The sequence below is a fragment of the Rutilus rutilus genome (genome assembly GCF_951802725.1).
Source record: "Rutilus rutilus genome assembly, chromosome: 13".
NCBI lineage: Eukaryota > Metazoa > Chordata > Actinopteri > Cypriniformes > Leuciscidae > Rutilus > Rutilus rutilus.
In genome coordinates, this window is record NC_140218.1 from 22,981,214 (window position 1) to 23,007,605 (window position 26,392).

Below are 26,392 nucleotides of genomic sequence, written 5' to 3' on the forward strand. Positions count from 1 at the left end.
AACTAAGGTATGTTAAACAGTTTCAAACTGCAAAAGACAATGAGGAATAGCTGAGAGGACAGAATAATATAGAACTTTGACGTTTTTTATATTATCATGAGATTATAGGTTTTTTGCATTGCCTTTTTTATACCTCCTCCAGCTTATTGAAATAGGAAGGCTTTTGCTCTCAACTACAAATAAATGAATGTTCTTTTTATAGGTTTTGACAAGCAAAACTGATAGCCTACTAACACCTGATTCATTTGATTTTGAATGAATTTCAGTCACCTTAGGCTATTACATTCCTCATAGTTAAACCTGTCTAACTGATCATCATCTGGACCCACAAAACATCCTCATTACTTAGGCTACTGTAGATATGACATTTCAGTGGTTATTGTGATTATTATTAAATGTATAAAATGTAAACGCATTTTGTTAAATATATTGTTTAAATGTAGGCTACTAGGCTGCTGATGAAAAACACCAAACAGAAAAACGTATTATAGTCTGCTAGGCTATTTGCTAACTAATTTGCATCTATTAACATTTTTCATCTTTTCGTTTTGTTCAGTTTCCCATTTCGAGGCGATAAAAAAAAATCGAATTAAAAATGAAAGGTAGCCTGTAGCTAGCCAACATCCCACATTCATTACATGCTATAAATTGTATTTTGGCGGAAACTACACGGTTAGTAGTAGCCTACATGATGCCATTTTTTTTGCCAGGGTATTTGTTAATATCCACGGTGTTAGAAACCGTTTCCTTCGATTGCTTGCACTTGAATACGTGTAAATAACATCAAATCACGGAACCTGTCAGAAATCGTTTCATAGGCTACATGTTGCGCAATAAGTAGGCTACACACTAGGCTACTGAGTGCGCATCAGTGTAGCCTAGAGCGACTGGCAGAAGTTCTGGCACTGTCCAACCCACCCAAACCCGCCCGTGTGTTCGCCTGTTTCCTCCGTGAGGAAACCAGTCCAGTTCTCCGCCTCACTGACAGAGACAGGCTTGATGACCCACTGGAGTTAGTTCAGATAGTTAACACTGGGAGAACAAGTCACGACGAAGAGAACATACTTTAAAGCCCAAATAACAAACACTAAAGATAAATACGGTAGAAGCTCACAGTGTGGAAATACTGCAGCAAAAATTAAGGTAAGTGGTATTGAGCGTTTTCTAGTTATTTTACTTGCATATGTTTTTTATTTTATTTTATTTTTTATGTTATGTTATGTTGTCATTTTGATTTCTCTGCTCTTCCGATAATTAGTGAACTTAGGCTATATACTTTTTCTAGTCTAGCCTACTTAAGAACCTTAAAGCACATGGAACCGATGCATTGCATTATGAAACTTTCTAGATGTAGGTTAGCGTATGTATGTGCAAACTTGTTGCTCTCTTTTTATTCAGATGCACAGAGTTGTGATGTGAAAATATTGTTGCTCTAAATTATGATCTGCTGCTGGTGCATGTCATTATGTTTGGATAGTTAAAGAGTTCAAACTTTTTATCTTTTAAATTCCTCTTCGTACTTTAAATTCAATCAAAATAGCCTAGATGTTCTTTTATGTCATGAAAAAAATCAAAAATTCTCAGCACTCTTACAGAAATGTAAAATTCTGCTAATGTGAATAAAGGGTTACTTCATCCAAAAATGTTAATTCTGTCATCATTTACTTACCCTCAAGTTGTTCCAAACCTGTATGAATTTCTTTTTTCTTCTGTTGAACACAATGGAAGATACTTTGAAGAACGTTGTGGGGCACCATTGACTTCTATAGTATGAAAGAAAAAAAAAACCTATGGAAGTCAATAGTGCCCCACAACTGTTTGGTTACAAACATTCTTCAAAATATCTTCTTATGTTCCACATAACAGAGAAATTCATTCTGATTCGGAGCAACTTGAGAGTGAGTACATGATGACAGAATTAAACATTTTGGGTGAACTTAGCTTTATTTACAGAATTCATGTTTTCTCAATGTCCCTCTACATATATGGAGGGAATGTAGTGGTACTGTATAGGGGAACACTGAAAGAGGAAAGGGTGGATGAAGAGGAAAGACGGATGTTTAGGAGATGTTGAATGATGAGGTGACTGATGACTCTTGCTGAATTCAGGATGAAAGCACTAAATCAGCTCTCTGAGTCTGTCTGGTTATTATCTATCTATCTATCTATCTATCTATCTATCTATCTATCTATCTATCTATCTATCTATCTATCTATCTATCTATCTATCTATCTATCTATCTATCTATCGTCCGTTCATCCGTCCGTCTTGGTCTGTACTTAATTTTTCCCCTTTGGAGCCATGATTGCCACTAGTACCACCTTATTCAATTTTTTATCACATTTACAATGATGTTGTATGATTTATTCTATTTTTTATTTTTTTATTTTTTTATTCTGCACAGCAAGTTTTATTTACCTTGACCATTTGAATTCTTTCTCTTGTTTCAATTGCCTTGTCAGCACCTCTGTCCTTTTCCAGTTGCCTTCACTTTCTCTCTCTTTCAGTTTCTCTCAGAATTGTCTATATCTAATTGTGGAAATGGCCAATATCGTTTTAAAATAATACGGTTTCACACACTATATAACTCTTTTAACAAGCGGCTGCTCTGTTGATCAGGTCTGCCTTCACTCTTTGTTGTGCCAGTCACCACATTCAAGCAGAGCAGTTACAGACATTGCCAGGAAGCTTTTTTAGGGACTAAAGTTAACAAATTACAGTCAAGCCAGCAGTTAATTCCAGCCAGCACAGAGCCCAGAACCACCCAATGGTTTGTCAGGAGAGAAAGTGTGTGTCAGTGAGACAGACAAAAGTAAGTAGCCTATACATGTGTGCATGCAACAGACAAAACGGCTCAATTTAGATGATTGACTTTATTTGTGAGAACAGATTATATTGGGAATCTTCATATATTTAGTTGGTGATATCAGAGTTTTATTGGCTGTTGAACATTGAAAGCAAGAGTGTCATAGGACTCCTAATCAAACCACATATAATGTGTCAAAGCTGTTTTTAAAGAGAAATGCTATATTCATGACCTTCCCAACTAATGTCATAAACCACAGATTCACCAGGGTCATGTGAGTTCACTGGCTCTCACGGTTAGCGCAGTAAACTGAACAACTTCCTCCTCCCAACTTTGGTATGTTAGTTAGATAAGTGGCATAATTCATCTCTAAACATTCAGCTCCTCATTGTCATATTCTAAAAGATGAAAATGCATTTAGTAACACTTTATTTCGATGGTTTAGACATTCTATATGGAACTTTGCAACTACATGTCTGCCAACTCTTATTAGAGTATGTTAACTCCTAAGTTTCTGATGGACATGATAATGTGCATGAGGGGTGAACTATGTTTGATTTTTGGGTAATGTGAATCGAAATGCTTTTTTAAAAGTTCACTATACCTGTTTTATGGAATTAAGTTTATTTTGTGACTTAAATAAATGACGTTTTATCTCTTGTCCCATTTATAGATTGCAACTCAATATATAAGCATGCAGACACGCCATAGCCTTTGTCTTTTTGCTTTTTTTAGCCATAACTCTACAAGTGAATTAAAGACATTCAAATCAGACATAAGAGTTTGGATGGAAATTCCCTTTTTTTGGCTAATGTGTTTTTTTTAAATTATTATTATTACAGTAATCATGGAAACATGCGGCGTTGTTCAGAGAGATCTCTGTGTGGGCACTACTCAGTCTCTGGAGAGGCGTCTGTTGTGCGCCCTATTATTAAAAGCTGACATTTAGTTAATTACTGTCTGTCTTTTTCAGAAACACCAGACTAGGTGGAGATTTAGACAGTAACTAATTGTTTTCATGCAGAGAAAATATGTATTGGTCTAAATTTTAAACAGCATTGTTTCATAAGCTTATTATGCATTATTTTCCCAGTGTTTAAAGATATGTACTATCACACTATCAGTCTTGTAATGGGTTAGCAAAACATCATTTATTACACATCGTAAAGTTTTAGAATTTCTCAAAACAAAATAAAACAAAATAAAACGTCTCGGTTACGTATGTAACCCTCGTTCCCTGAAGGAGGGAACGGAGACGTAGTCGACGTGTCGACTGATTGGGATCACGCTAGGGAGCCTGTCATCTTCGACTATTGTAAAAACGAGCCAAAAGTCGCATCACGGAAGTGGATGCACCAGTTGTTTTTCACTGAGCCGAGCGGATCCCGGTCAGCGGAGGTACAGCAATAGTGGCTAGAGGAATAAGTCTCCGTTCCCTCCTTCAGGGAACGAGGGTTACATATACGTAACCGAGACGTTCCCTTTCAGTCGGTCATGTTCGACGTAGTCGACGTGTCGACTGATTGGGATCCCTTCTAAGACGCCACTAGTGCTGCCACCTTCCAATGCCTTGACAAAAGCCTCCAGATCTTCTGCACTTGCGAATATGACAGGGCTTAGGCCAGGAAGTCACTGCTGTTCCACAGGACCACTGGGAAAGCGTACCTTTCGTTAGAAGATCTATGCTGCGGAAGCCACATCCTGCCCGAAGGAGGTGACATGTGGAGAACACATATGGACTGAGTGACTAGCGGGCAGTACAACATATTGCATGTCACTGAGGTGGCTCCAGCCAATAACAGGAGGGAGACTCAACCGGTCAGTGACGGCAGAGCAGGCTCTGCCCAGGGAAGACACGGGCTCGCCGCAGGGAGTCAACCCGTGGAAGACTCATATGGGATCACCGTAGGGATCACAACATATGGACCCCACCTAACACAAGTTACACAAGCATACAAGTGATAGGTCTAGTATCGGACGCTTCGTCACGTCCAACACCGACGGGGTGAGGACAAACTCAACAGGGTTCGGAAGAGGGAACTCAACTGGAGCAAAAGGCGCACTTCACTCCAGTCCATAGGAGGGGAATGGCGCAGCAAGCCGACACTACAAACTGGGCTAAGGTGAAGCTGGCTTCGTGAGAAGGGAGCCCACTAAGCAATCGGCTCGACACATAGGCTAATTTCTTAGCGAATGTGCTGGTGTCGCCCAGCCCACAACTCTTAATCTGTCACAAGGCACTCGTGTCAATACCCAGGAAGGAGCTACACTCTCTTTATGGAGGAGCTCACTACCCAGGTGGGCACGGTGCACCTTGGAATTTCACCAAGATGAAGGCCACACTAATTTATGTTAGTAGGCCAATCTCCGCATGGAAACCGCCTTCCCTTCAGCTGGTTCCCTTCCCTTGCCGCAACAGACAAGAGCTGCTTGCAGGCTCACCACCTGGTCCTGTTTTAAGGGAGAGGTAGGAACCTTGGGCACAATCCAGGCCGGGATCTCAATTAATGAGAGTGAGCCGGCCCAAAACCAGGCACGATTCATTGACCGAAAATGTGTGCAGGTCCCCTACCTTCTTGATAGAGTAAGCAAGTAGGATAACTGTTTCTTTAAAAACAGATTTTTAACTCAACTGCCTGTAGTACTCAGGGGAGGTCTCAGAGTGCAGTAGCACTGGAGATAGGTCCCAAGAAGGTATAGAGGGGACGCAAGGAAGATTTCATCTCCTTGCACCGCTCAGGAACCTGACGATCAAGTCGTACTTCCTATATCTCAACTGCATCCTGATGTGCTTTAAGGGCAACATCATTCTGAGGGTGGAGCGGAACAGCCACACACCGAATCATCTTCTGCAGGAAGCACAGAAGTGATCGAACACTCTCGGGGGTCTTCCCGTGAGAATAACACCAACAACTTACAGGTTCTACTCCAGATCGTAAGCAAGCCTCTTTTCTTTAGAGGGAGCTCTCTTTTCTTTAGAGGGAGCTAACTGTGCGGCCCCGAAGATATCCTGGACAACTGGAACGCCTGGGGATGGAGTCTCCACTCTCTTCGGCAACAGGCTGTCGTGAGGCCATCTGGGAGGCAAGATTGAGCAGGCAATTTTAGAGTGAAAGAAGCGACCTCAGAAGCTTCTGACCCCATAGGAGGAGGTGGCAGGCGAGTTGTGACATGCGAGGGAAGCGTATGAGCAACGGTCGCTGTACTGGGCAGTGCATCTTGCTGAGCAGTGGCATCAAGCAAGGAAACTGCTACAACTCGAGGCAACTGAATGCCAATTCAGTGTGATGTAAGCCCAAGCCCTCCTTACTGCATGCCCGTTATACATGGCCCCTGAGCTAGTGTTTAATAGATACTCGTTCTAGGAGCGATTAGCCCGGAGAAACAAAAGGTCTGAACACTGCTAAGAGTTTGGCAGCATACCAGGTGTTGTTAACACACGGAGCGTGCTGCTCTGCCACGGCCACCTAGGAACTTGGTCATTAAGTCAGTGCTGAAGCGGTCATCATATGGAGGAAACCATTTATATGCGGCTGCGTCTCACATATGCCCCAGGAGCCTCTGAAGTTTATTCAGTGGGATCTTTTCTCACCTCTAAGCACTGACCGGACACATTCCAGTTGAGAAACATGTAAACCAAGTCCACCTCCATACTGGAAAAAAGCTCCTCAGTCCGAAGACGAGTTACTCTTCTCCTGTTGACCTGAAGACCCAACTGGCTATGTAGCACTCGAAGGGAGGGACTTGTACTGAGACTTCGACCCCTCAACACAAGACACGGAATGGCCCGTGTTTACGGAGGAGGACGCGTCTGAAGGACGCGTCACACGGCAGCACAATTCGCAAAACAGATGTGTAACAAACAGCGCTGTACATGAGCGGGTGTCGGACGAACTGAATCATCTAGCCGAGTCTGATGATACAAGAATTGAGTCAAGATGAGTCGGTCGGGAGCACCTTTCAGTACTACAACGGACCAACACAGGGGGCCCAAGGTATCAAAGACATACTTAGAGTGAGGCAGCAGGTTAGAGACAGGGACCCAGCTCGGGAGGCCCGAAGGCGGCCCGAAGCAGGGTCTGAGTTGTAAACACCTGTCTCTAGGTAGCGGCAGAGAGTGCGTGAGAAGGTGTGACTGGGTCCTCGAACGCACTCAATGCCAGCTAATGAAGCCGAGTCTGTTGGTACGGGGGGAACCGCTGGATCAGTCAGGAGCACCGTATAGTGCTACAACAACTGAGCGATGCAGGGGAACCACGGATACCACAGACTTCTAGGCAAAAAACAGGGACCCAGCTCAGAGGGCCCTAAGGCGGCCCGGAGCAGGGTCTGAGTGTGTAGTGTGACTCTTACCTGTCTGTTCATGGCGGCAGAGAGTGCGTGAGAAGGAGTGACCGGGTCCTCGAATCGCACCCAACTGCCGGCTGACGGGGCAGGGGGAGGGGGACGCCCTCGGCGACAAGCAGGTGGAGGAACTGCCACCGGTGGGGTGGAGGCAGCAGCGAACCGCCGAGGCAGAATGTGCTGGAAGTCCTCTGTCTGCGCTTGGGCAACAGAGAACTGTTGGGCGCAGTGGCCGACGAATACAGGTGCACCTGTGTCATGGCAGACCGCTCCATTGGAGGGATAGCCTCACAATCCTTCACCGCTCCTCCGTCAAGGGTAGTGAGGGGGGAAAAGCTTTTCAGGCAGTTTCTGGCAGAGAAAGGTGCCATCCATGACCTGGTAAGCTCTCCATGCACTTCGGGAAAGAAAGGCACTGGGGCGGCGAGCTGAGAGCCAGCGTGGTCCATCCCGAGACACCAATCAACCAACTGAGACTGTTCGGGACACGGTGGAGGATTCCACTCGAGCCCAACAGCCTCAGCGGCCCGTTTCAGCATAGCTGACATTTCTGGATCTGGCTCGGGCAACGTTACACTCCCAGAGGGAGATATCATTTGAGACATCATTTCCAGAGGTCAGCTCACCCTCCGATGTTGCAACCGACATCCTGTCTCCTGGAGGGGCCCCGAATAAACAGCTGGTCGGTCCATTACAGAGGGACCAGTGTGCTCAACGGGGGGCTCCACCGGCTGCGATGTGATAGAGGAGTGAGGGACCCACAGGGTTTGGTTACTGGGCGGGGAAGCCTCACTATGATCCTCTGATAGCGGGCGTGGTAATGAGGACTCCACCTTCACGCATGAAGGCGAGTCTCGATCTCAACACCGCGATAGTCATATTCTCACAATGAGAACATGAACTATCCACAAAAGCTGCTTCAACATGCTGTATCTCTCTCTCTCTCTCTCTCTCTCTCTCTATATATATATATATATATATATATATATATATTTCCACAAACACGTGATACAACTATTGTGACCGTCCATTTGGGGGGACAGGGAACGATCGCATCCAGAAACGCACGGGTGGAAAGACATCTTGGAAATACGCAAACGCAACCGTGTTGCTCTTTCAGGAAATGGGACCCATCACCAGTGCCGGAGCACACAGGGGAATGACTGCGGCAACACTTAACAGTGAACTGAAACAGTGAAGCACTCACTTTTCCACCCTCTAACCAGCCATCAACAACACAGAAATTTGATGCTGTTAAAACAGCAGTTGAGAGCTCAAAGCTCGCCGATCCACCGCTGCACTCATTGCTGCAGAACCACCAACACTGGGAGAGTCTTCCTAGAAGAACACCGACACACTCGCTCGTTGTAAACAACAGTACTCTTCAGAGACATCAAGACCAATCGGCTCCGAAGCAAAAGACAAATGGTGCATGCATCCACTTCCGTATTTATACCCGTGCTGCGGAGCGGGGCGTACTCGAATACTCGAAGATGACAGGTTCCTTAGTGTGATCCCAATCAGTCGACACGTCGACTACATCGAACGTGACCGACTGAAAGGGAACATCATTGTACTTGTACTGTATAGAAGCTTACATTTTTTGCATGTGTTTATATGCCTTGTAAAATGTAACATTTAGTATTCTGTGAGGTTTGGTCAAAATTGCAACGAAATACTATTGGAAAATGTAATGTTTGAAAAATGTGTTGAATTTTTTCACAAAGAGTGTTTAAAAAGATTGTCACAGGTTTGAAGAATAACAAAATTTGTAAATTTTAAAGTGTCAATTTGTTTTTTATTATTTTGGGAAAGACAACATTAAATATAAATGTAAGTGTATTTTTTACTGACACAAACATATGTGTTTTATTTGTTTCTACAATTTGGGATCAGTAAGATTTTTGACAGTAACCACTTTTATAAAGTAACAAAAGATTTCTATTTCAAATATATGCTTTAAAACAACACTTTCTAATCCTCAAAGAATCCTGAAAAATGTATCAAGGTTTCCATTAAAATACGAAGCATCACAGCTGTTTTCAACATTGATAATAATAAGAAATGGTTCTTGAGCTGCAAATCAGCATATTAGAATGATTTCAGAAGCAGTTGTTATGTCAAGGCCGTACCAGGTCACTGTGCTGGAAAGGAGTGTGTATTTAGACTGGTGTCCGAGTCTTAAGTGCAGTGAGCTTTGGTATGTCCACTGATGTATTTGGCTAAGGCCGTGGGATAGGATTATCTTTGTGTCAGCTAATGTTTGTGTGTTTTTGTCAAAGTCATCAGATGTATATGACTTTTGCTTATTGGCTGTTTTCACACAGCCGCTGTTTGGGATTGACAAGCGTTTTTACAGATGTGATTCTTAGATTGTCCTTTTGACAGCAGACACTACCAGATTGAATGTCTGTATGAATAGGTCATCAAAGTCAATCATCATCTGTGTGATGTATCACAATGGACAACCACTCATCCAACAAGCTGGTATTTGATTAGTGAGGTCAGCACACATTGCTTTACCAGTTTTTACATTCAAAATCTTTAGGAAAAGATTATTATTTTACTTTTATTTTACTACAGCCGTAGTATACCATCACATAATTTTTCCTAACATTTATTAGTGATCTGATTGTATTTGTGCTTTATATAAATATCACTGTTTTTTTAATCATTTTTTCTGTCTGTTCGTAAAATAAATAAATAGTTATGGTTCCAAAATATGTCACTCAAACAAAACAAAACAAAATGAAAGTTGATTCAACCTTACAAATGTTCACCATATGTTAAACAATTACAATTATTAATCGATTAAAATAACAAAAAATCAATTTTAATATGTAGATCTCAGTAAATGATATATCACAGTTATGGCTCTGGTTCATTTTGAATCGGACTTAACCAAAAAATGCTTCAATGAGGGAATCAATTAGCTACCTCAGTACTGACTCTGAACAAATCAATGCATACATGGATAAGTGATTCAGTCTAAAAGTTAGTTTGTGGCTGTTTCGTGAATCGTTTGTTTGATTTATTAAAAAAGACTGGTTCTTTTTTCCCAAAAAAGTCATTTTTTTACAAATTGCCATGGCTTTGTTGTGTGTGGTGTCTTGGTGGCGAAGAAAATACTGGCACACAACGAGATGAAATGTGACAAAACGGCATATGTACAGACACAATTTTTACCAAGACCCTTTTTGTCTCATTTGTAAACATTTTATTCGCTTTTGTAAACATTTTGTAAAGCCCTACAGAACCGTATTTAGTACTCCAAACAGCAAAGACAATCATATTCTGCTGATGTGCGAACATAACTATTGAAATCCTACTCAAGACACCTTGTTTTGTTGAGCAGCTGCTCATTAAAGAGTTGCTGCGTGGAAGTGCTGAGTGCAACAGTATTTTATCCCATAAAAATGGCACATATACTTATGCATATTATGGTGTTTGTGGTCATAAATAATGCATATAGTTTTCAAACTCTTCTATGGAGTGCAGGATGCAAGGACTTGAGTATAATTGTGCCTCGGCCCTCTCCTCGCATTCCTCTGGCCAGTCCAAACCGGACCTTTTTTGGGGAGCATGGTATAATTTAGCTGCTATTTTTACAAATGGGTACACTTCCCTGTTTGCTTTTATTCCAGGTCAGCGGCATAAAAAACAGCTCTCGCTTTCCCAAGTGTTTGACTTTAAAGTGAAAGATGGGCAGACAATATGAGAGAAACACACATAGATGTTGGCACGTCAGGATGAAGAATGGGATTTCATTCGATGCTTTAGGCTTTAATGCCTACCTTGGTAGAACTAATATTTAGCAAATGTTTGGATCAGCCATATGGTCAGCTCTGGGAACTGTCAGCCACTGTGACAAATTTTGTATGTAAATGTCGGTTTGTAAGTCCATTTCAAAGATCTCTCTTTTGCCTCAGACCTAGACAAGCTTGAATGTTCACAGAAGATGATTGAGGAGTAGCCAAGGGGAACGGCAAAAGCATCCATGCTCATTACTCAGTAATGACACAGACGCTGTGTGAAATGGGAGACATAAAGGACTCAGCGGACACATTTACATGAACGACATTTGTGTGGGATAACTCTGAGATAATGGGAGTCTTTACTGGGAGTTTGCTATGCATAAATAGGAACTGAGGCTAGTTTATAACGACTTGAAGATGTTCCTCAACTCAATGCTCCTCTTTGACTGACAAATAATACGGCAGATATTATCTAACATAAAAATAATTTCTTGAATTAGTATTGAAAATTCAGATATATTATATTATTCTTAAAGATTAGAGCTAACACAAAGACAAAGTCTATGATGAACATAACTGTGAACTTTATTCTGGGTATTTTTTTAGAAGTTTTGTGAAGTTGAAACTGCTTTATTTGCATTTGATTGAGTATCTGGGTGGCTGAATGCTTTTCATGCCTTTTTAATCTTCACATCCCGACTTTTGTTATTGACGGAATAAATTTGAATGTGGCAGTAAATTGTGATGGGAAGACATTGAGTTTCCCTCTTGGGACACATGACATCCTCTGACATCTGGCTCCTCTCGCTCATCCACATGTGTTTCTTCCCAGCATGTATAGGGAATACTATGCATTAAAGTATTGTGGCAACTCTTGTGAGACTCACTTGTGTGGACAATCAATGATGGCTCTGGCAGTGAGATTTACTGAATTTTGATCCCAGCTGGATGGATTTAAAGGATCATTTTAAAGTTATGTTGCTTTTTTACAAGTACGTTTAGTGTGAGGTATTAGAGAATGCATGATTCAGAGTCAAAGTTCAGGATGAAGGTTGGGTTTAGGTGGTTGATTTGTGTTTAGAACAGGTGTTGACTATAATTTTAGGCCTCGGTTAGTTTAGGTTCACCACGAGGGCCAAGGTTAAGTCAGGAACTGACAGGTGGAGTGTATGTGGCTGAATCGAGTTTGCGGTTCAGGTTACAGGCCCATGTTTAAGGTATCAGTGAGGTCCTCTGGTGGGTTCTGCGGACCCCAGACATTTAACCACATGGATGTCACAGGACTCAGCTGGAACACATTGAGAAATGACATCATAGGTGGCTCCCCACCCTTCTTGGCACACACACACACACACACACACACACACACACACACACAAACAGAGACTGTCAGAAATATTCCCTCCTACCTCCTTCCTGTCTAATGAATGGCTTGTTTTAAGATATGTTTTAAAAAGGCCAGTTTGACCTTTTCCACCACCACACACTGTCTGACCAGACGTGCTACAGACACAGACTCACCGATTGTCTCTTTAGTTTCCCCTACATTACATTTTTTATTTAAAAAGAAATCTGCAGAGGACAGCAAAAAATGAACTCAATAGCTGCACTTTTTGTGCTAATGAGTAATGTTTAAATGTGCCCTCACGAAACATGTCAAAGCTTTAGTGTTTCTCAGGGAGTGCATGTCCTGTGCTGAATGATGTGTTTATATTCGGATGGCAATGATACAATATCCTCCCAAAACCCCAAATAACAACTTAGATCCATCCTGTTCCTTTGATGTACTTTGTGAAAACTGTTTTAATGATTATAAACAGAGCTAAGGAAATGGGTTGCGGGCTGAACTTGAAGAGAAGACATAGGGCCCTTTCTTACACCAAGCGCCAAGCGCAACGCAAGTGTTTTTTGCTAGTTTCAGTCCGACGCAGTTATCATTTTCACGCCCTGCGCCACGTTGTTTAAATAGCAAATGCATTTGCGGCCATTTGTTGCGCCCATGGGCGTGCTGGTCTGAAAAGGAGGTGTGTTCAGGCGCATTGTTGGTGCGTTGCTATTTTGCAAATACCAGTAAATTGACTAGCGGAAACCTTAATAATTCACCTTGCATGATTAATTTAAATACTCTCCTCCCATAAATTTTGTGTCTGAAAGGGAAACTCCTAGAAATGCATATGCAATAAGGTCAGCCGCAAAAATAACCCTGTCCACGCCATTTCAGCACTCATTTTTTGCTGCGAGTTGTTACTAAATCCTGACAGTCGTTTTTTAATGCCGAAAGAGGGTTTGCGCTGGCGCAAGCTGTTATTAAATCTGGCCCTAAAGGCTCTGTTTAATAGGCCTGTGTGAATAAGAGTTTATAAAAATAATGCTCTAAATACTATACACACAGTTATGCATTAAAAACATTTATGTCGAATTAAATAAATAATGATGAATCTCTCTCTCCTGATCCTGCAGGTCAGTGTGTGTAAGTCTCTGTATCTCAGTGATGTTATCCCGCCGCTCTCTCCTGCTGCTGCTGCTCAGTGTCTGCAGCCTGACTGCTCCTTCACTGACTCTGCCCTTTGAGCAGAGAGGATTCTGGGACTTTGCTATGGACGGAGAAGGAGGAGATCTGTCGACAGTAATGATGAGAGATGAAGAGGGATCAGCTGTGGGGGGGCTGCCACCGGATGTGTCTATATGCCCCTTTGGTTGCCATTGTCAACTCAACGTGGTGCAATGTTCAGACCTGAGTGAGTATCATATCTATCTATCTATCTATCTATCTATCTATCTATCTATCTATCTATCTATCTATCTATCTATCTATCTATCTATCTATCTATCTATCTAAGTCCACACGACAGCTACAACAATAACAAAACAGAGGAACAATATCATTGGAGTCACTTTCAGAAAGATTTTTTTTCCAGCTGATGAGCAGAGCCGGACAGTAATGGAGTACATTTACTTGAGTACAGTACTTAAGTACAATTTTGAGGGATCTGTACTTTACTCGAGTATCATTTTTGGGGAGTACTCATGACTTTACTCAAGTACATTTGAGAGGCAAATATTGTACTCTTTACTCCATTACATTTCTATCCATAACCGTGAGTACCCGTTACTTCGAAGAAAAAAAAAAAAAAGGAACAAAGAAACATCTCGGAAACCCTCAATTTGTTGTTTCCCTCTCAAACGTGATTGGATTGTGCAGCCGCCACTGATTGGGACAGCCTATCAGCAATCACCTTCAGCTTTCCGCCAAAGTCAACTCCATGGTCAGATTTAGATAAGAGACGAAACCATGGACGAAACAATGGATGAAGACGCAGCAGGTCCATCCCGGGAATGTGCCAACCCGTGGCCCCACCTCGCCAGACTATTTCAATTTTCTGAACAAGTTAATGATAGTTTTCGCTTCAAGTGTTTGCTGTGTTTACCAATGTAAGCACTGTGGCAGTAGTAATGCAATATTTAGAAAATGTACTCTTGTACTCTTGTTCTTATGCGGCCTGAATTGGAAACAATGAAAAATGCCTGTGTAATTTCCCACTGAAATGTAGGAGGGGTTCTGTGTTTTTTTAAGACACACACAGGATGTTTTACAGGAAGACAGTGTGTGAGAGATAGACAGGGAGAATAAGGAAAGTGAGAGGGAGAATAAGAAAAATAGGAAGATATGGAAGTCTCTGAGCATTTGTTTATTTCAAAATGGCCAGAAATAGTCTTGGGTTTTGTCTTGTTAGCAATACAGCCACAAAAATGGTCATTTGGGCCTAAAATTTTTGGTTTTTGACAGGGGCCTCTTAATTTCAGTGTGACTGCTTCTGATACTCTTGTTTTCTTTGCCAAGGATACAGACCTACACTCAAAGAGGAAACATTACTGTTAACTGAACTGATTTATAAAACCATTCATCATCACCTTGTAGGAATTTGTGTCAATCAAGTGAATGTTATGTTTTTCAGTGATCACTCAGTTTGCATATCTAAATACACAAAATGTGGATGGACAAACATGTACAAGAATTGTATAAACACAAAACAAACCAACCAACCACCATGCAATGCATGTGTGCACACCCATAAAGCAGCGGCGGAGCTTGTCTTTTTAGTATGTGAAAAAGTCCAAAGATCCAAGATTCAAGAAATTGGTTAAAGCCTTAAATTTCAGACAAAATTTGGCCTGTTTGTGTATTTTTTCAGCATGGTACCAACAGCACCCATTGAAGCTCCGCTGTAGCCTTATAGTCGTACTTACAGATACACACGCTCTCTCCATCTCCACCCGAGTTTGCCCAAGTTACGATCCTCATAGAACATTTACAGGCACTGAACTTACAGAAGCAACAAAAACATAGGAATTTGGAGCTTATTATTATAATTATATGTATTCTTTTTTAGTTTGTGCGTGTCTGACTGTTTGTCTATGTGCATGAATGCTTTATGCAATGTGTTTTGGTCTTTAGAAAGTGTTTTTGTGAATCTCATTGCATCTTTGTTTATGCTTGCGGATTTGATATAAAATCGAAAAATACAGCCCTCGCTTTAGGCGGTTCTTTATATGCTTCCTCCCCCTGTGATGAAGATTTCCCTGTAATACATTGATCCAGCCACTGCGCTCTCTTATTTTCTTTCATATATCTGGAAGTTATTCTGCCATGTAGGCTGTAATTGAATTGATGGTGATGCCTATTTATAACATATGTTCATAATTGTGTATATATTTAAGTGGTTGTGTGCCTTCATCATAAAATATGTTCCTATTAGGAGTTGTAGATGTGTGTAAAGCTGTGTTTGGGGGGCTGTGACGTGCTGGGCAGCTGTTGAAGCCCAGCTTTACTCTGGGGGTTTGGCATTGTGTCCGTCAGCGGTTGGTTGGTTAAAGTTACTGAGCACTTGTTGGTTTGAGTGGCGGGTGGGCAGATGGCTTAAAAGAAGAACAATCATAAAAGGAAAACTGTAAAGATCTTCAAGTTGTAGACTGATATCACAGCATGTTGTGTGTTCCCTGCAAAGTCAAGAAAGTGGAGACTTTAGAAGGAATGTTTGTGTTCAGTGTACATTGTGAATGCAAATCACCCCAGGTTCACTTTATTATTACATGTGCAAAAATGTAAATTCCAAACCTTTTAACAAACAAAAAATGCTAAGCTAATGTCATAACAGCATTCAGTTTTCTGTGAAAATGCTTGAGTTGATTAAGGTAGTCAAAATGTCTTTTTTTGTAACACATTGAAGTCAAAATTATTTTCTGTGGTAATTGAAAACAGGCAATGCTGTCTGTTATTATACTGTTTAATCCTAAATGTATTTCTTTAATGTGCTTAATATCTCAGTGATTTTACTTTTCTTTCCTGAGGTAAGCAATATGGTTTGACAGTTGTGGTTCTCAAGAACATTATAAATGGCTGGAGGGGAACAGAGGTTGAACCCAGCCTAGTATAAATGATTGGGCTCTGCTGGAAATCATCATGAATCATTGGCCTGATTTAGATTCTTGGAGACTGCACTGCTAAAACTGACACAATGCTGAATTTGTGCTCTTGATGTGGTTCTGTTGGAGTTTAGATATAGTTTTGTGATGTGGTCCATGTGTGGCAAAAGAACCCAAATGGTTTTAAAATGTACATTTAAAGTGGTGGCAAAACATCCTCAGGTCACTCTAATATAAAGATACAGTATACCTCCAAAAATCTGACACAGAATGGAAAATTACCAATAAGCACAATTGGCCATAATAACTGATTCATTTCTAACTAAATAGCTTGGTTAATGGTTAACACTTTCATTTAATCCTGTTATTTTGATGTCAAATTAGAAGCCCTGTAATGGGGAAATCCAGACCAGATGTGAGCTAATGGTGTCTCTGTACAGATATTTGTTTACAGATCTGTATGTTATATAACCTACATGCTTTAAACTAGCATATAAACATGTTAATATCTTGTTTAGGTTTGACTGCAGTGCCCAGGGATATTCCCAGAGACACCAAACTCCTGGACCTACAGAACAACCGTATCACAGAACTGAAGGACAACGACTTCAAAGGACTTACAAACCTCTATGTAAGACACTGATATTGATGGAAGAAATGTGAACTAGAAATCTTTCTCTTGACAGTATCTTGAAATAAAGATAGATTAGGCTGAACTTAAAATAAAGTGCCAGTTGTTAAGTAAAATAGAAAACTTTTTGGCTTGTATGTGTTCCTCAAAGCAGTGATTATTCAAACGAGAACATTCATAATATTACATGTTTTCGCTAGGAGCAATTTCTCAATACGTTGGTCATTTTTTCAAAACACTTCACAGAGCGATCACATCAGAAGTTTATCATTGCTTTGCAGCAAAATGCATTTCTTTTGACTACTTACAAAAAACATGAATTATTTTCTAACTTAGGCAAACACTGCAAAATCTCTATGTACCTACATAGTCCAGTCATTTTATGAAAAAAGGTTGAACAAATTGCAACAGAAGCAATCAGCTGATTTTGTATCCTCATTATGTCCTGAGTAAGGAAAAAAAAAATTCCCATTAGGGGAAAGTTTAGAAAAATACCCAAATATAGCCTATTCATACGCCTATTCATTCTTTTTCTTACGTGGATAGGGTAAAGATTTTAACCAAGATTTTACAGAGTTGATTACTTACATCAAGACAAACAAAAAATCTATTAGAAGTTTTTGGAAATTGTTTGTTAACATGGACAAACGGTGCACAATCTAATTACGTATGTGCTAATTTGCATAAATACCACAACAGGTCTAAACATTGGGTATAGCCAGGTGAAAATGTCTTGTTGAATCTTGTTGACACATAACAGTAAAATACTTAATGTTAAGGTCTGAATGGAACACATTTAGGCTACCCATGAGCATTAATACATAGAGGCAGGAAGAAGTACTTTAGAAACCAGCCTTTATTAATTATTATTGCAGAGATGGGGTTTGGGGCTGGGTCCGTGGGACTGTTTCTGGGGATTCACTTTTTATTTTGCCTACCTTTTGTCTTCTGCATTCTCCTTACCATTGTCTCCTGTTCTTGTCCCCCAGAAACAGTCCCACGGACCCAGCCCCAAACCCAATCTCTTAAAAATTAATAAAGGCTGGTTTCTAAAGTACTTTTTCCTGCCTCTATGTATTAATGTTCATAGGTAGCCTAAATGGGTTCCATTCAGACCTTAACATTAAGTATTTTACTGTTATGTGTCAACAAGTCCACCTGAATGAATGAAAGAGGCATTTATATAGCTATATAAATGCCTCATTCATTCATTCATTCATTCATTCATTCAAGTCCACCTGTTGTGGTATTTATGCAAATTAGCACATACGTAATTAGATTATGCACTGTTTGTCCATGTTAACAAACAATTAAAAAAAACGTGTAATACATTTTTTGTTTGTCTTGATGTAAGTAATCAACTCAGTAATTTTCATGGTGATATCTAAAGGTTAAAATCTTTACCCTATTCACGTAAGAAAAATAATGAATAGGCGTATGAATAGGCTATATTTGGGTCTTTTTCGAAACTTTCCCCTAATGGGATTCTTCTGGGCTTTTTTTTCCCTTACTCAGGACATATTGAGGATACAAAATCAGTTGAGTTTGCTTCTGTTGCAATTTGTTCAAGGTTGACCCCCATTTTGGCTTAAAATGACTGGACTAACAGGCCAATTTCACCTGTTCCAGTTTTTAACAATTGTTAACATGCTTTTGTCCGACCTGTAGTCATATTTTCAAAACATAATTAGCACAACATCCATCTGTTGTGGACCATACCATTAACACAAATCATGTTATTTTCACACAATATGCTGTCAATTAACACATTTCTAAAATGCTTAGTGTTTCCTCCCCCCCAATCATTTCGGCACCACTTTCAGAAACTGGATGTCATCTTTCAAAACTAGACACACAACAGTCATCACTTGAAACACAGGCTCAAAGCTTATGTTCATAACTTAGCATTGTGCATTTATTTTTTTAAAGAAGCCTTGCACTCGCAGAATCATTGGTTCAAATAACTAATTTATCATGAAATATCATAGGAATATTACTTTATATCACCTACACACAAGACACCCAGTTTCACTGTGTAGTTGTTAGTACAATCATTAAATATGCAGGTTTTATTATGGTTCTACACGTACATACCTCACTCTTTTAGGACTAGAGAGAATAGTACAGATACGAGGGAATCATTGATCAAAATTGGAAATTTATTGATGAAATAATCTAATCACAACATAGGTAGCTGCAAAAAAAACGACCGCACTACAGTATTGTCAACTGCTGTTCCTCTCTGCACTTCTATGTTTCCATCAACCATGTCTTGTGGATTTGGCCACAGGTTCTCATCCACATCACAATGGATGCTTTCATTAGTTAAACCTCTTGGAAATAATCTTCTGGCATGGCGAATCCAAGCGAAGAAGAGTGACTTGTTCATTTCGTAATTCCTCTATCATATACCTTCCACTTCCATGTGGAGAAAAATTCCTCAATCAGGTTAAGGAAAGTGGAGTATATACAGGGTGATAAATTGAGGATAGGCCCGAAACCATGCTTGCACCATTTGAGCATGGTGAAACTGAACATTATCCCAGACTATTACTGTACATAGACCTGATTTATCTTATCAAGGAAGGTTACAAGGAGAGATGCATTATATGACCCAATACGAGGTCTGTGTCCTTCCACACCATAACTGCACACATATAATGATATTGGCTTTACGTTCTCAAGGTACTTGGACGTTTGCTTGTTAGCCAATTAAATTCCGACTTCTCCTTGTCTTGGCCAGGTTAATGCCTGCCTCGTTCAAAAATATGAATTTGTGATGGCTGTCATCTGTATACAGCTCCATCACCCTCTAAAAAGAAATTTAGGAAGAACTGATCACAATGGTATAGAATTTTTAGGGATTTTTCACAACAGGGATCTTGAAGCTGATCATACCTGAACATACTCAGTCCTCAGTTTCTTCACTCTATCTGCATTTATTTCAAAAGGCACACGGTATAGCTGTTTTGACGCCATTTAAGCACACATGCAATAGTCGGCAAACTTATGGCCTCCATATTGCCGAATATGTCGGAGAATGACTCGATTCATTATATATATATATATATATATGTGTGTTTTTGGTAGATTTAGCCCATTTTGGATGTGAAAAATACTGTTGTGGCAAGCTGAAAGTTGCGTAGGAGAACTGTGTGAAGAGTTTTGTTTTGAAAAAGTGACCTAAGTATTGAGAAATGGATCCTTGCGATTGTAAAAAAAAAAAACTCTACAACTTTATGGGTGGTTTCTTGAGCTGTACACTGATGTACACCAGTTTCACAGTTTGATTCTTTGTTTTTGTTTTTATTCGCCATTGGCTAATGCTGCGCATCAAGGTCCATGTGTCACTATTTACTTTAATACTGAAGATTTAGCTGTACATTTAGATTGAATATTTACATTTTAACAGAATTTTATTTTACAGATTTTACATAAGAAACAACACGACAGCTTCCTTTAAAGCATGTTTTGGCTAACTCTTGAAAAATCGGTCTGTCGATCGAGGCACACATTACTTTATGTTTGGCACTCTGCAAAACAGCCTGACAGGATGTTCATACAGTTCAAGTCACTGAAGAAGAATGTTCCTGTAGTTCTGGAAACACACGCTGGTGCCAAACTGAATGTTTTAGTTCCCTTCTTAGAACTCATATTATCCCCAATATTTATCCCTAATATTTATTCAGCCTCTCTCACCAAACACAATATTTGACATGGCTTGTAAAAAGAAAAAAAAAGATCAAGACAGTTATATCATCATTTATAAGTCATTAGATTTTGTGTACATATTTAATGATCATGGTCAAGCTATTATTAATCATGTCTTCATGCAAACTGGAAACAAAATGCTGACCTCTTCCTGTCTCCTGTCAGGCCCTGTCACTGGTCAACAACAAGATCTCCAAAGTGCACCCACAAGCCTTCACACCCCTCCGACATTTAAAAAAGCTTTATTTTTCCCGGAACCTCCTGACAGTGGTACCCAAGAACCTTCCCCCATCCCTGGTGGAGCTGCGGATTCATGAGAATCGTATTAAGAAGGTTGCAGAAGGAACGTTCTCTGGTCTGGGCAGCATGAACTGCATTGGTTTGTATGCGCGCTCGCCATTATGTGGTATAGAGGTTACAGTCTGACCAAACCATTTCCTTTTTTAGATGGAGCCTGCTGGTTTTTGTGATGGGATATTCTTTCTGATGTTGAATGCTTCTTATAGAGATGGGTGGAAACCCTATTCAGAACAGCGGCTTTGAGCCTGGCGCTTTCAAAGGGCTGAAACTCAACTACCTGCGCATCTCTGAGGCCAAACTCACTGGAATACCAAAAGGTAATTCTTTATTATAATTAGTCATTAGTCAAGTCATTAAAGAGTGAACGCTTGTCAAACGATAGTCTCATATTCATTTTCAAAAAAGAACATTTGGATAATACTCTTCTTTGTGCAATTTCTCACTTGAATGAGCTTTAGGAATATTCTTGGTAATAAATCACAATTTGCATGAGTTTTAGTGTAATGTTAAGATCAGAGACGTGGTGCGACTTCCAATAATATAATGATGAATGTCCCTCTCTTCCCAGACCTCCCTGATAGTCTTCATGAGCTCCATTTGGATAATAACCAGATCCAAGCCATTGAACTGGAGGACCTGAGCCACTATAAACACCTGTACAGGTGAGCCGTCTCATGACTCTCCTGCACTCTGACATACAATTTGCCTTTTCTCTGCCTGTGGGCTTTCTGTAAAGCAACAGCGCCACCTGGTGAATTAAATCTTAAGGATGTGAAATATTAAAAAAACAATGCTTTTGTATATTTTTTTATATATAAAACAGACATTGCTTATCACAATTTTAATTTGTAGAAACAAAGTTAATTGATTATACCTTTTTACACAAAATACACAAATATTTAAACTTCTTGGCAGTCATATGTGATGCCATTTGTTTGTCTTCTCAGCCCCCTGAAAATGTATTATTATGTGAAAATTCTTTATCTTTACTGAAAACAGCTGCAGTTATTTCACTCTTGAGTCATTTAACTGTGTACTAAGTATAATCCTTTAAATTTCACAAAAATCACGAATGCCAATTTAATTTGAGTAATCTCAGGAGTGTGCAAGTTTATTGTTGTTAACAAAGTATTGTGCTGATAAAACCTAGCAATTAAACAATATTTTTGTAGTAACACTTTACAGTAAGGTCTATTTTGTTGACATTAGTTAATGCATTAACTAACATTGAGCAATATATTTGTTACTGTATTTATTAGGGGTGTCACAATATATCGCAATACAAAAATGCATCAATATATATCATGGATAGTGACAATCTGTATTGTGTATAGATCACCCAAAATGGAAATGTGAGAAAAAATTCACGTTTTCAGAGTTTTAGTGTCAGTATTAGGCTACATTAAACTACTATAACGTTAAATATAATGTATAATAATGCAATGGGGGAAATTTGTGGGTCCTGATAATGCCTAATGTCTTATGTTACCAGTAAAAAATGGCATATTTGTCTAAAATAATTCTGTATTTTCAGCTTCAGAATCATGAATATTTTTATTCTGGTGTCACTGTTGTCCTGTGCATTGGGTTACAAGCACCAAGTCCAAGCCTATTTATTTACACCCAAAATGTAATACAAAATTTAGCATTTTAATCAACAGTACATTTTTTGTTAACCTTTTACCATATTTCTTGGAGTATCGCAATAATATTGTATCTTGAGTTCAGTATCGTGATATGTATCGAATACATGAGGGTATTGTTACACCCCTAGTATTTATTATAGTTTGTTAAGGTTTGTTAATAAAAATGCATCTGTTCATTGTTAGTTAATGTTAGCTCAGGTCCATTAAATCATATTAACAAATTAAACTTTTGATTTTAATAATGTATTAGAAAATGTTGAAATTAATATTAACTAAGATTAATAAACAAACACTAAGTATTTTTTCATTGTTACTTTATTATGATTACTAATGTAGTTACAAATGTTAACATATTTATTGTAAAGTGTTACCATTTTTGTTAACAATTCTGATTGACGCTGCGTCGTGACGTAGCGTGTGATGGTGTACCACGGAAGCTATAAAGGGATGCCAGAACACAACAGCGTTAGCTTCTGATAAAGCAGCTGATTAAAGCAAGCCGCTCTCAGGCATTCCCGAGACAATCCTGAGGGAACTCGTGTTGCATCAAATGACGACACTATGGGGATCAAAAATCCCATTGTGCCACACTATCTAATGCCTGCCCTGGTGTGAAGCTTGTCCAAGCACAACGCAGGATGAGAGCACTTGTGATCCCAGCGTGGAAGGAAGGTCCAGACTATAAAATCTTATAAATGTGTGAGGTGAGGCCGCAGCATCACATAACTCCTGCAGGCATAACCCTTCCAGAACCACATGCAGGTCCCAAGCTGGGACCCTAACCTGAGCCACAGGCCTCATCCTCAGAGCACCATGAAGGAAAGAAACAACCAAGCGGTGTCTCCCCAGGGGTCCATGACTTAACGGTGCGTGGAAGGCAGCTATGGCCGCCACGTAAAACCTTAAGCGTTGGACAGGGAAAACCTCCTAGAGAAATGTTCCTGAAGGAACTCCAGCACTGAAGCTACCGGGCAGTGTACTAGGTCCAACTGATGTTCTCTACACCATAAAGTGAACATGTTCCCCTTTAAGTTTTCTTGTGGAGAGAGCTCTAGAGTTTAGGAGGGTCTCAACAATCTCAGCTGAGAGACCAACACCTAAGAACTGAGAACTCGGGGGCCAGACCCATAGTTTTCACAGTCTGCACAGAGGGCACTCAGTTCCCCTGGTGATTTATGTAGGAGACCACTGACATATTGTCTGTTCGTACTAGAATATGATGGCCCCTGAGTTCTGGGAGGAAGTACGTCAGAGCTAGAAATACAGACATCATCTCCAGGCAATTTATGTCTCAAGAGAGATGATGCCTTCTCCACAGACCTTTACAAAGCAGCCCTCCACGACCGCTCTCAAGCCTGTGAGTGACGCATCTGTTGTCACTATTTTTCTATGACAAGATGCCCCAACACAGGACTCTGGGACAGGAACCACAGTTTCAGTAACCTTGATCATACAGAACAGGGGAAACCTGGGTAAAACCCCCTAGTCCTGAGCCACCAGGCAATGTACACACAGCTTGTCCCCAACCGTAATGTATCTTGGGCAGGGACTCAACAAACAACACCAAATAATGGACAATTCACACACAGAGTGCTTGCCGAAGAGCAGAAGCTATCGCTGTTGTGTTTCCGGCATCCCTTTATAGCTTCCATGATACACCGTCACGCGCTACGTTTCACACGTGCTTCAGACGCTATAATGCAGAGGTATAGTATCATCATTCAATGCAGGGAAAGGGAACTATATTAGTGTCCTGTCCACACAAGTGGATGATATTGTTCTGTTCATTCTAAGCATGCACTGCTGTTGTAACGTAGTTTTTCGCCTGTGCAGGCCATCCAGTGGTGCTGAGTCATAGATGCTCAGGAAATGCCAGAGTGATGGTCATGATTTACTGCTAAATGTACCTAATTGTACTAAATTCACATTTCAATGTCAGCAAGTGCTGCACCTATTTTTATATAAATGTGACTTTTTTGCTGTTATTTGGAGTATTTTGGTACACAATTTGCTAGCTTTATGGGATGAAAACTGTAATGAATTTAAATTGTAAAAATAACTTTCATTATGCACAATTAAAAGAATTTTTTGCTCAAAAAACCTGCATGTGCTAGATTTTTATAGTGCAGCTTGTCCTGCAGGGCTGCAGTTGACCCAGTGCCTGTTCACAGTATTTCCAGTCTATTGTGTTTCCACCTCACTAGAGGTCTGTCACAATGAGTGTGGCCCGTCTATTGTCTGTTGCTTATTCATGGTTGTGCTTGTCGTTGTTTGCCAGATTGGGTCTGGGTTTTAACCATATCCGCATGATTGAGAATGGCAGCCTATCATACGTCGGTAATCTGAGGGAGCTGCATTTGGAAAACAACCGGCTGACCCGCGTCCCGAGGGGCCTACCAGACATGAAGTACCTGCAGGTGCGAGATATCAAGCTGATGAACGAAAAGTGTCCCATTCGCTCATGCACGATCATTGATTTTTGCTTCTTTTTCAGGTGGTCTACCTTCATTCAAACAACATTAGTCGAGTGGACATTAATGACTTCTGCCCTCAAGGTTTTAGCATGAAGAGGAGCTTCTACAATGGCATCAGCCTCTTTGGAAACCCGGTTAACTACTGGGAGGTGCAGCCTGCCACCTTCCGCTGCGTTGGTGACCGATTGGCCATTCAGTTCGGAAACTATAAGAAATAGAGAAAGGATGAAAGGGAGGTTTGGGGACAAATAATAATGCTGGAATCAAAACAAAACAGAAGAAAAGCTTGGAGAAACTAGTGGTCGAAATGGTGTCAACAAACAGTGTTTCCAAATAGTTTTTAATGTGTATCTTTGGATGTATTTGTCTATATGTATAAGTCTAAAGAAAAAAGTATTGGAAAATTTAAAAAGAAACCTACGGAATTTGATCTCTTACAAATGACTCTATTTTCAAAACCAGTATAATGGTCATTGTTTCATAAGTGTGTTACCGTAAAGTCTTACCATTATCAGTTCACTTTGTAAGGGCTCTTTGTTCGCACGACACTTTTATAATAATATTATTGATACTGTTAATATTGTTATTATGTTAATTTAGTTTATTTTGTATTATTAATAGTAAGGTTTGGATGGGATATTGAAATGGTAAGGTTGAATCTTAATGTTAAATTCATGGTGCTTATAATAAGTGTATCTTTGTTGTATGTCAAGTTTTAGATTACTATGACTTTTTGTCATTGCCTTGCTTCCTTGCTTCAGGGGTCTTATTGTTGTGGGAGTACTTTAGGGCAATGGAGGAACTTTACACAAAATATAAATCAGTCAGTCAGATGCCTCATGTTCTTGCCCAGCCCTCTTGGGTTCGAGGCTGATTCAGAAAAGGATTGTAATAATTTTGCACAGTTTCTCTATGAATTCCAAATATTTTCTTTGTAGCGTGTTGTTAGTAGGATTTTTCTCTTGCAGTGCCACTGCATGCTTGTAGGCTACTGTGCCGCACACTGCTGCATGTTTCAATAAAATATCTTTAAGCTTGACTTCAGGAGCAGAAGTGGCGTACCATCATGGTTTGAAAGCTGTGACTAATAAAACTTGAGTTAACATGAATGCCAAATATTGATTGAGTGAATTCTCAAGCACAATGTCAATGGGTCATCACTTGTTGCAAACCATGTCAGCGAAATTCCAGATTTTATACATAAAAATTAAATAAAACTTTTTGGGAGATGTATTTATTTACTTCTTGTATGATAAGGTTACTGTATTATACACACACACACACACACACACACACACAC

At 40.0% G+C, this 26,392-nt stretch overlaps 1 protein-coding gene across 1 annotated transcript; it reads left to right on the forward strand.

The window, feature by feature from the left end:
* The first annotated feature begins 828 nt into the window (after positions 1–828).
* Positions 829–26,201, forward strand: bgnb (biglycan b). The gene is made up of 8 exons (XM_084429277.1): positions 829–1,143; positions 13,367–13,644; positions 16,849–16,961; positions 20,838–21,051; positions 21,179–21,289; positions 21,541–21,634; positions 24,897–25,035; positions 25,113–26,201. The coding sequence occupies exons 2-8, from the start codon at positions 13,398–13,400 to the stop codon at positions 25,308–25,310; spliced, it is 1,116 nt and encodes a 371-aa protein (XP_084285403.1). The 5' UTR covers positions 829–1,143; positions 13,367–13,397; the 3' UTR covers positions 25,311–26,201.
* The last annotated feature ends 191 nt before the right edge of the window (positions 26,202–26,392 follow it).